The sequence below is a fragment of the Lygodium microphyllum genome, chromosome 17 (genome assembly GCF_053477565.2).
Source record: "Lygodium microphyllum isolate KBCC chromosome 17, Lygodium_microphyllum_v1.1.10, whole genome shotgun sequence".
NCBI classification, from domain to species: Eukaryota; Viridiplantae; Streptophyta; class Polypodiopsida; order Schizaeales; family Lygodiaceae; genus Lygodium; species Lygodium microphyllum.
This window is the reverse complement of record NC_141151.1, coordinates 15,021,670-15,033,353: the sequence shown is the minus strand read 5'-3', so window position 1 is coordinate 15,033,353 and position 11,684 is coordinate 15,021,670. Positions and strand designations below refer to the sequence as shown.

The 11,684-nt window shown below is 39.2% G+C and overlaps 1 protein-coding gene across 2 annotated transcripts; it reads left to right on the top strand.

The window, feature by feature from the left end:
• Nucleotides 1-220: 220 nt before the first annotated feature.
• LOC148021597 (uncharacterized) lies at nt 221-4,914 on the top strand. 2 transcript variants are annotated; one of them, XM_087697040.1, is made up of 5 exons: nt 221-445; nt 785-2,210; nt 2,401-3,027; nt 3,944-4,129; nt 4,221-4,914. In XM_087697040.1, the coding sequence occupies exons 2-4, from the start codon at nt 1,149-1,151 to the stop codon at nt 4,118-4,120; spliced, it is 1,866 nt and encodes a 621-aa protein (XP_087553166.1). In that variant the 5' UTR covers nt 221-445; nt 785-1,148; the 3' UTR covers nt 4,121-4,129; nt 4,221-4,914. The 2 variants fall into 2 exon arrangements, with proteins under 2 accessions (XP_087553166.1, XP_087553165.1); XM_087697039.1 differs by having other exon boundaries at nt 221-2,210.
• Nucleotides 4,915-11,684: the final 6,770 nt, after the last annotated feature.

Below are 11,684 nucleotides of genomic sequence, written 5' to 3'. Positions count from 1 at the left end.
TTTGGGGGCTTGGTGTGTTGATAACACCATTGGGGTGATTGCATGGGGTCTTGAGTTCGATTCTTCGGACAGATCCATGGGTTCACTTATTGCAAATTTGGGTTTTCTTATTTTACTTTTTTTTTTTTAGATAATTCAAATTTTTGTGTAAGGGGCACGGTGATGTTTACCGGCGCTCCCGGTCACGCCTCACAAAAAACAAAACGTACCCCAAGTGATTTATCCTGATCCCCTTAATTCGCCTCCTTCTCCTATACCAGCTGATGGCGATCATCTCTAACACAACATCATCCTTTTCAAGACCCACGCCCTCTCTCTCACACTCATTCCCATCGATTCTCACTCGACGCAGTTTGCCAGCTCTACCAGCTGTTGGCTGGGCACCCTCTTCATTACACCTGAATCGATCAGATACAAAGTCGATGGTTGTTTCGCCTGGTTATCTGTGAGCTTTAACCATTAATTCATACACGCTTTCTCACCCAGTGTTTGATTCCGATGAGTTCTTTCAATCTTCTTCACCGTATCCTGAATTGTCTTCGTCCATGCATTTATCTTATAAGGCTAGCTAGGATTGCTGGAAAAGTGAAGATTTGGGCTGCGTCTATACTAATATTTGTGTAATTTGCACCTTCTTGGTACCAGTCTGAATTGAGTCAAAAAGCATTCTGTGTCATAATATAGACAATGCTGAAGTGCCAATTGATCCAAAACGTATTCTTGTGATTACAAAAACTCAATGCAACTTCAGCCGATCTATTGTGGTGCGTTTTAATTTTTGCAGTCAGGATTGAGTCAAAACACATCCTTATCCATACACAGGCAGAGTCTCAGCTGAGTCAGACACATTCCTCTCCTTGCAAAAGATATATGCAAGTTTTTAGCAATTGGGGCAGATGAAAGCTTTGAACCGTGGGAAGACAATAATACTTGGAGCAGAAACAATGACGAGCCCTAATCGGAAGGACAGGTCACTATCTCAAAGAATATCTACAAGAAGCACCAGGTTGCTGCCGGTGAAGCCAAAAAAGCTGTAAGTAGTAGTGCTTGCAAAGGAGGCAGTGCCATTGCCTACTAATCGTCCCATACAACTTTCAAAGAGGATCAAGCCCAGCAAGAATGGGACTTTGTCTACCGTATATTCTTCTATGCAGGGAGAAGAAAATCCAGAAAATGGCTTATGGAGCATGAAAAAGACCAGCACTATTGCCACCATGGACATTCACGATGTCAAGAACAGTAGTGTTGCTCCCATATTAGAGTCTCAATGTGGCAGTTTAGATCAACCAAAGAATCGCAAGAGAAGTGCAGACAACATACTTCCAGGCATGTCAAAATCAACCTCTAAGCAGTGGGTTTTTGAAGATTCTCAAGAGGGTTTGGCTCTTGAAGATTCTCCAGAAGGTTTATCTTGTTGCCTAATGGATATGCTCATGGCAGATGCTTCAGCAGAGCCAGTTGATAATGCTGCTAAACAAGAGGTGAGAGGTAAAGTGGTTTCCAACACAAGTTGGAGGAATACTGGTGTGATAGAACATGTATATGTACGGAAGAGCAAAAAAATAAAGACTTGCAAATTTGAGTCAGATCTGCAGGTGGATTTGAAGGATGATTCAAGAAATGAAATTGTAGCTTGTGCATTGGAGACTGGAAAAGAATGTCTAGGAAAACAAGTAATTTCTGGTATTGTTTCTTTTGAAGAAGATGCTCGTGAGAAAGCAACTCATATTGAAGGATATGATACTTTGATCAAGAGGCCTGAGTCTGATCCAATTGAAGAGGAGATAAAGTCTAGATTTAGAATTCCTATGAAGCAGGTTCCTATTCCAAATGTTAGACGATGCTGTGATGAGTCTATGAACTGCCAAAATACCCCATTCATTTTGCCTTTGAGGTATACTAAATATAGTGAGGAGATTGAAAGGTCTCTTCACGAAACCCCGGTAACTTATGTCATGGATTCTGAAGATGAAAATTGGCCAGATAAGAAGAAAAGCGTAGAATTTATAAGCAAGGATATATTTGAACGAGTGATGGACAAGCTTGAGAAAGCAGCATACAGGAAAGAAGGCACGTTTCTTACGGAAGCAGAAGCAATTCGATTTTGCATGGACACAGATATGTTATCTACTGATTTGGTGAAATCTGTGTATCGCTATTGGTCTACGAAGCAATCCAGAAAAGGAATGGCTTTGATTCAACAGTTTCAGGTAATATTTCTGTCCCCTGTGTGTGTGTTGGGGGGGCTCTGTGTGTGTGTGTGTGTGTGTGTGGAGTGGGGTGGGGGGTGCGGATTGCCTTATATTTGGTGCAATTGCAAGTTTTTAATGCTTTAAGCTTTATTTGCCTTTCTTTTATATCTTTGATTGGAAGGATCATAACGTTTTGGTGGTGATACAGCCACCTGTGTGGCAGCAAGATCAACAGCATTCCGTTACCTCTCTTGATGACAATACAATTGGTGCTGATGATCAATGTGGAGATGAGATTCTTGAAACCGCTACTGCAATGGTAAGTACTGGTTTGTCAGAACAAAATGTTGAAAATGAAGTTGAACAACGTCAAAGTAGAATTGATGAAGGTGGAGCAAGGAACAAGGTTGTGTATGAGGATTGTGGACATACAATCTCGAAGAAGCAGATTCCTATCCCAAATGTTAGAGCATGCAATAATGAGGCTCTTGACTCCCAAAGTACCCCATTCATTTTGCCTTCAAGATACATCAATTTTCCAAAGGAGACTGAAAGGGCTTTTCATGAAACCTGTGTAATTTATGACATGGATTCTGAAGATGAAGCTTGGCTAGACAATGAGAAGAGCGCAGACTTCATAAACAAGGATGTATTTGAACAAGTAATGGATAAGCTTGAAAAAGCTGCATACAAGAAGCAAGGCAAGTTAATTTCAAAAAACAAAGCTAGTCAATATTGCGCAGCCATGTTATCTCCTGGTTTGGTGGAAATTGTACATGCATATTGGTCTAAGAAGCGATTCAGTAAAGGAATGGCCTTGATTCGACAGTTTCAGGTAATACTAAAGTTGTGTGTGTGTAGGGGCAACAGAAATGAGTCCCAAAAAGAATTACCTCTTCTTTGGCACAATTGCAAAATGAGTCCCAAAGAACTGCATCTTTTGCATGTTTTTGTTGCATTACACTTATGTTCTCTTTCTTTTATATGTTTGCTTAAAAACATAATGATGTTTTGGTGGGGATGCAGCCACCTGTGTGGGAGTAAGATTAACAGCATTGTGTTACCTTGCTTGAGACAATATAACTAATGCTAATTATCAATGTGAAAATGAAGTAACAAAAGGACAACATCAAAAAATAGATCCAAGATTTCTCAAGAAACAAAATTGTGTACGAGGATTATAGACATAGAATTTCTATGAAGTAGATTCTTATCCCTGTTTTCAGAGCATCCAATAATGAATTTATTGACTGCTGAAGTACCCCATTGAGTTTGCCTTTTGACCTACATCAAACACACTGAAGAGATTGAAATGTCTCTTGAGGAAACTTGCGTAATTCATGACATGGCTTCTCAGATAAAGCTTGGCTAGATGTCGAAGAAAGTATAGATTTAATAAGCAAGGATATATTGAAACAAGTGATGGATAAAGCTTGAAAAGGCCACATTCAAAAGACGAATTAATTTCAGCAAAAGAACCCACTTAATCTTGCACTAACATGTTATCTGATGATTTTGTGGAAATTGTACATGGCTGTTGGTCTATGAAGCAATCCAGTTAACGAATAGCACTGATTCCAAAAGTTTCAAGTAATACTTATTGTTCTACGTGTGTATGGGTAATGCAAATGAGTCCCAAAAAAAACTGCCTCTTCTTTGGTGCAATTAAAAGTTTTTGTTACTTTAAGCTTATTTTACATTACTTTCATGTCTTTGCTTGAAAGAATAATGACATTTTGGTGGTGCTACAGCCACCTCTGTGGCAGCAATGTCAACAACAGATTCAACAAGGAAGAAATAAGGAAGAGGAGTTTTTGCATTTGCAAAGCACTCCACAAGAAAAGTTATACAAGCAGTATCCTGAACCATTGCCTGCATGGGGCCTTGTAAAAAGGAGGAGCAAAAGCACAAAAGCAAGAGCCAGGTGACTCTGCAGGGTAAGTCTAAGGCACAACTGAACTCTATGTTGAGCTGTGTGTTGCTCTAATTCATCTGGCTTATTTAGTCCACAATTTGATGTGCCTGCAGAAATACAAAGCTGGTGCCAACAAGAAGATGCTGACCAACATTTGCATAGTTTATTGACAGATGTAGGTTGGCATCCATCCCAATCAGTCTCCTATTTCAGACCCATCTTGAGCAGAAAGGTATAGGCAGAGGGCAGTTGAGGCAAGAAACCAGGCAACCTTAAAACGCATTGAGGCCCAGGAGAAACTGTTGATTTATGCCGAAACCGTTTTTAAAGCTCAAACTGCTGTGATAAAACTCGAGGAATTACTTCAACAGAACAAGCTATATCTGATTAGCTATAGCAGGCATTTACTTCATCTGCTTCAAGTGAGAGGATCTCCTCACAAGGGTTGGCTTGTTTGGTTAGAGTGGCATGAATGCTAATTGGACTTAAAAGTTCCACAAAGTTCGTGTAGGTGGATGCAGAACCTGGAGTTTGTTTAGAAGTGTAAAGTTACCTGCATGCTTAGAACTGTCATGAGAGTGTACTATGTACTTGGTGACCCAAGTTTTACATGGAGCTCTCCCTCATGAATCAACAAAACCTGTAAATGTGATTCTGATTATCAGACTTGCTGAAACCCCAAGAGATGAAAGGGTCTGGGCATAAGTCCATTGTGGGAGTTGTTTGGCCTTCACAAGCTTTTGGAAAGCATGGTTAGTTCATGTATGAATAACACTCATGTGTAAACTTGTATTCTGTTTGTTTGTTTTTGAGGAATCAAGCAGTTCACATGTCTATCCAGCCAAACACTGACAATTATAAAAGTTTCGAAAGTAATTTTTTGGACCCAGAAATTTACCGACAAACTCATTCACAGTTAGAATTTTGCCAGTATTTGGTAATTTAAAGAAAGAGCTAACCAGATATCTCATCGTATCATGTAGTGTCTTCCCAACTTAAGGTAGCCCTAATATACAAAGATCCAATTCTACAACTTTATATGTTCTGGCCTGTCTATTCTCACTGCTCTGCTGAGAGCTATAGTTATTCCAACTGAAACCAAAATACATATCATTTAAATTCCTTTCGCTGGAATGCATTAGGGTAGTTCATAATCTGACTTCCTTCAATCAGTAGCAAGTCAATTTAATGCTTGTACAAGCGATTAAACTGACTAGAAAGCTAATTCCTTAATGATTATTACAGTTGAGAGTTTACTGGTTACATTGAACACAGCAAATCATGATAAGCTGAAACTAGCAAGCTTATATATAAACTGGATAGATGTTAAAACATGTTATTACTTATTGGTTACACTAATAGGCTCTATATTGTAATCAAATCTGGACACATCATGTTTGGTTGTGCATTTGCAGGACATTTTCAGTATGGATTGTTTTCCCTGCAGTGCTACCTTGCATCGTACCAAGAGGGGATCAGAATTCTTTAGAACTTTACTGTTAGTACCAAGAGCTCACAGTCAGTCAATTCATATTACTCTGAGGTACTGACTCTGAATATCTATGGACTCTGAATTCTTTTCTTGCCCCACTCTCGCTATGGCATTGATTATCAATAGCTCCCCCTTAATATCGGAGGGAGTGGTTGTTAACAGTCCCCCCTTGAGTGACGCGCTTAACATCACAAGGCATTGATTGTTAACAGCCCCATCCTCGCCTTTGATTCGTTCTGAATATCCAAGGCATCGAATATTACTGTGATAAAAAGGGTGCCTCTGTGCCTGTGATCCCCATCCCCCATTGGATCAAAGGTCATGTAGTACACATGAGACTTCGAGAAATCAAGGATTGATATGCGGGTAAATGTCTGGCACTTCTTGTAAGCTTCGTACGAATATGAGAGACAGATAGACAAACAGAGAGAGAGAGAGAGAGAGAGAGAGAGAGAGAGAGAGTACCTCTCTGTCTGTGCCGACGCCGATGCGCTGCCCTTCATAGTCTCTGCTCCTACCTTGCCCTATCCTTCCACTGTCTACAGCGCAGGACGACCTTTTGCCTCTCCTTGGATGTGGCGTTTGAATTGATTCATCGTGGGCTAGTTATTCCAGAAAAAATTACGTAAAATGGGGGAGTAATTGTATCACAGCTGCTTCTTTCGAAGGGGAAAAAAACCAACTCTACTTTAGGGTAAGTGGGTCAATATAGTGGCATCTAACTTGCTCGCTATCGGAAAATTTATATTTTATTATTATATTATTTTTGTTATAGGTTTATTTCTTTCTCACGTGTAATCTCTCATTTTTTCTTACTTTTCTCTTTTTTTCATTAAAGCTTCATTCCTTCCCCAAAGTTCATTTTTTAAATTAAAACCCCCTCCCTTTTCTCTCACATATAATCTCTCTTTCTTTTCTCCCTCCTCTTTTTAATTAAATTCCTCCCCCCTCTCTCTCTCATGTGTAGGGTAGGGGCCTAGGTTCTCTCTCTCTCTCTCTCTCTCTCTCTCTCAATTAGATTAAATTTTTTATTTTAAACTTTTTAATTAAATATTTTTTTAATTTAAAGTTTTTCGAACATAATTTTTCACACACGTTGAGAGAGAGAGAGAGAGAGAGAGAAGAAGAAGAAGGATAAAAAAAAAGAAAACGGTGAGAGGAGGAGAAAGAGGAAAGAGAATAGTCTTTTTTAAATTTAATATTTTTCTGCCTCTCCCCCCTCTCGCTCTCATGTGTGGGGCCTAGGTTCTCTCTCTCTCTCTCTCTCTCTCTCTCTCTCTCTCTCTCATAGTTAGATTTAACTTTTTAATTTCAACTTTCTTTTTAATTAAAAGAGAGAGAGAGAGAGGAGAGAGAAATATACAAAGGGCAAAAAAGAAAGAAGAGAGGGGGGAATAGAGAGATGAACTACTCTCTCTCTCTCTCTCCCCCCCAAAATTCCCTCTCTCTCTCTCTCTCTCTCTCTCTCTCTCTCTCTCTCTCTCTGCCTTCTATTTTAGTTTATTTTTCTCTTCTCCTGGTCCTCTCTCTCTCTCTGCCTTCTATTTTAGTTTATTTTTCTCCTCTCCTGGTCCTCTCTCTCTCTCTCTCTCTCTCTCTCTCTCCCCGCCCTTTTTCTTCTCCTTCCCTTTCTCCTAATTTTCCCTTTTTTTCTTCTCTTCCTCTCTCTTTTAAATTTTATCTTCTCTCTCTCTCTCTCTCTCTTTCTTATTCTTTATTTTCTCTTTTTCCCCCTCTCCTTCTCTCTCTTTTATCTTTTTTTCCATCTCTCTTCCTCTTTCTTCTTATTATTATTCTTCTCTCTCTCTCTCTCTCTCTCTCCTCTTTTTTCCTTTTTTTTCTTGTTCTCTTTTTAATTTTTTTTCCTTTCTGTTTCTTTTAAATTGTATATTTTCTCTCTATAATTCTCTCTCTTCTTCTTCTTATATTCTCTCTCTTATTTTCTTCTTTCTGTCTCTCTTCCCCCTCTCCAGTCTCTTTTCCTTTTTTATTTTCCTCTCTCTCTCTTTTAAATTTTATATTTTCTCTCTCTATAATTTTTTCTCTCTGTTCCCCCTCTCTCTCTCTCCCTCCCTCTCTTCTTTCTTTTTTGCTCTTTGTATATTTCCTCTCTCACTTTCTCTCTCATAGTTAGATTTAACTTTTTAATTTAAATTTTCTCAACCAAGTGTGACAGTCTGGCCCTCGAATACTCGCGCGGGGCCCTCTCTTGACCTCGTCTAGGCTCCAGAGAAGCACTAGACCCACACCCCAACACAACATGGAACGTGACACGAATCATAACATGCTCACCAACTTGCATAAGGGCCCATCTTGAGGGCAACATGTCATATTCATAGCAAAAGAGTATGTACAAGATAGCTGGAGGCACAACAAGGGACTTTCTCACAGGTGGAGGGTGAGCTATCAACGCGCTTTAACATGACTTAAACCACATGGGGTGAGGGAGTACAAGAGAGAAAGTTTAAATTAAAAAGTTTAATCAAACTATGATACACACACACAAAGAGCAAAAAAAGAAGAAAAGAGGGAGGGAGAGAGAAAGAGGGGGAATAGAGAGAGAATCATAGAGAGAGAAAATATAAAATTTAAAAGAGAGGAGAGAGGGACAGAGAGACAAAGAGAAGAAAATGAGAGAGAAAATAAAAAGAAGAAGAGAGAATTTGAACACAAAGAGAGAATTATAGAAAGAAGAAAGATAAAATTTTAAAAAAAGAAAAGAAAAATTTTTAAGAGAAGAAGAAAAAAAAGAAAAAAAGAGGAGAGAGAAGGAAATAGAGGAGAGGGGGAGAGAGAGAAAGAGAGAGAGAGAAGAAGAATAAGAAGAAGAAAGAGGAAGAGAGATAGGGAAAAAGAGAAAAGAGAAAAGTCTTTTTTAAAATTTAAATATTTTTTGAGAGAGAGAAGAGAGAGAGAGGGGGCAAAAGAGAGAGAGAGAGAGAGAGAAGATAAAGTTTAAAAGAGAGAGAGGGAGAGAAGAAAAAAAGGAAATTTAGGAGAAAGGGAAAGAGAAGAAAAAGGGGCGGAGAGAGAGAGAGAGAGAGAGAGAGAGGAGAAGAAGAGAGAGAATATAAACATAAAGAGAGACTTATATATAGGGAAAAGTTAAAATTTACATACTTTAAGAGAGACTGGGGGGAGAAGAAAGTGAAAGAAGAAGAAGAAGAAAAAGAAGAAGGAGAGAGAGAGAGAGAGAGAGAGAGGGAGAGGGAGAGGGAGAGGGAGAGGGAGAGGGGGGAACATGTAGAGAGAATTATAGAGAGAGGAAAGATAAATTTTAAAAAGAGAGAAAGAGAACAAAATATAGAGGAGAAAGAGAGAAGGAAAAGAGAGGAGAGAGAAAGAAGAAAAGTGCAAAGAGAAGATAAGGAGAGAGAGAGAGAAAGAGAGAAAATCAAGGGATGTGATTAGAGGACAGAGGGCATTGAGCCATAATCTATTGCCAGGAAGCCCATTCTTTGATTGGGGAAGGTTGCAACTCTTCTCTTAGCACTAAATTTTGTTCCTTTAGCTTGATCTCTTCAAGCGAAGTGAAGTGTTTTACCTCACCTCACCTACTCTTCCCCACATCTGTGCCAAAATGATTTTATTGAATTCCAATGACTAGCATTCCGCGCGTATGGAACGCTAAGCCACTTCGTGGCAGGTTCGCTACCTCGAAGTGGTGAGCAAAGTTACCGTGCGATACGCTCAACAATCCATTTCTCATCTTTCTTTCTCCTCTTTTTTCCCTTTGTTTCTAATTTTTTAATTTACTCTCTCTCTCTCCCCCCTCAAATTCCCTATGTCTAATTCTCTCTCTCTCTCTCTCTCTCTCTCTCTCTCTTTGCCTTCTATTTTAGTTTATTTTTTCTCCTCTCCTAGTTCTCTCTCTCTCCTTTTTCTCTCCCCACTTTTCTTCTCTTTCTCTCTCTCTCTCTCTCTTTCTCTCTCCCCTTTTATTCTCCCCCCTCTCTCCTCTCTTTTCCTTCTCTCTCCCTCTCTTCTTTTTTCCTTTTTTTCTTCTTCTTTTCTGGCCATGAACACAAAACAAACAAGTGCATGGTTAGAAGACTTGATATGGTTTAGTAGTTTGAGATTGAGAGATGGTGCCACCTAGTTGCCTTCATTGGATAGGTATATCATATTAAGATGGGCACCATACCAATGTGCAGCTCTTTTCAATATATGCCATGTAAAGAGAGTGGTGCGATCAAGGAGCAGGTATGCCATGTCTTTTAGACCATGGAGTTGAGCAAGCTTGCCCATGCTTGCTTTTCCAACATGCCCATAGTACTAATATTATGGGATCTATCATCCCTTGCTACAGTCACGTTCCAATAACCAAGGGCAATTAGATTCTCTTGTGAGACCATTCCACTGATCTGGTCCTACAATATGCTTCATGCTACTAACCCATTTGGTGCATAGACAAACACGAAGACTACTTTTAGGCCTTCAATGGCAAGCATGGCAAACACACTACATTACTCGTGCCTATCCTCCATAGTAGGGTGGGACGTAGCTTCGACCTTATGAGGAGTATTGTGCCTTTGCTACCCCTATCTTTCACATCCCATAGGTAGATATAGCCTTTGATTAAATCAATTGCCATGTCCTCCTCATCAAGCTTAATTTCCTACAAAGATATAGCATTGATTTTATATGATGTTATGAGTTCATAGTAGAGTTGCTTCCTTTTGAGGGAGATGATCCCCTAAAGTTCCAGTAATCTATTCCAAGGATGGTGAAGATATTTCTTTTAATAAGCATACTTCATGCAAGCTTCTTGAGATTGGTCTTCTTCTTTGTAGGGAAGACTAGCTATTCTCCTTATTAGCATCCATGTTTTCTTTTGTCTTCTTTTACTTATCCTCCTAGGGTTTAGGTGCTTGCTGATGTGGCAAAGACTTAGGGAGAGCTTGCTTCTTAGGGTTAGACAAGGAGATGCTCTCTTGAGAAACCTTTAGCATTGTGAGTGTGGCAAGCATGAGGGGTGTCATTAAGGGTTGATTTGGTTGGTCTTGGACATGAGGCCCTATATCTATGGCTTTGGACTCCTAAATTTTGGGTGGTTCTACATTTTTATATGGACAATCCCTAGAGAAATGGCCATGGCCTTTGCATACATAACAACTATCTATGAAAGTTGAGAATTGCACCTTAGTAGCCTCTTCTAGACCATTTGCATCGAAGAGCTTAAGGGCATCTAGGGGGATCCCAGGATGCATGCTTATTTCTCTGCATTCATAATAAGGTTATTGGTGGAAGGAATGTAAAGAACCCAACTCAATGTTTTCATGATGGCAACCACTTCTCCATCAAAGAAATCAAGGAGGCCCCCAAAAAGGATGCCCAAACTAGGCATTTGTGCTTGAGAGTCTTCCCAAGATTGAAATGAGCAACAAAACACATAGAGTACACAATATCACCCCTATAGCATAGCATACTATGAAGGAGCATTTCTCTTGCTTCAATTGAGCCCAAGAGAGCAAAGAAAATCCCTCTACCTATAAATTTATACTAGATCAGTAATGTTTAGCATTGAAAACACTTCAAAACCATGTGTGTGTGTGTGTGTGTGTGTGTACTAACGTGATAGTGCCTTAGTAACATGATAGTAATGGGCTTACTAACATGATAGTGCCTTACTAACATCATAGTGTGAGGAGAATAACCACCCTCAAGTTGATGTGAGATGGCTATTCTAGAAATCTTGGGTGAATTTCATACATTATTCTCATTTCAATGGTCTAGACTCTAAAATCTCTGTATTTTGGCAATAATGCAGTCACATTTTCTCTAGTAAAAAAACTATATCAATATTTTTATTAAATTTAGTTATACTAATGTATCTTTATGATGCAAATTATGTGATCACATTTATATTACAATGTTTTAAGTGAAAGTATTTTCAAGATCCCTTGGGATAAATTAGACCTTGCCAAAGGCTCTAGTAGCTACTCTGTAAACTTGGTTACCCACCCCAAGAAAATTTTAACTTTTGTGAGGTAGAGCTAACATGCACTATTAATGTCAACCTTACAAACCTGGAAGCTTCTTGCATGTATCATTCCTAATATACTCTAATATCTTAACAATCATT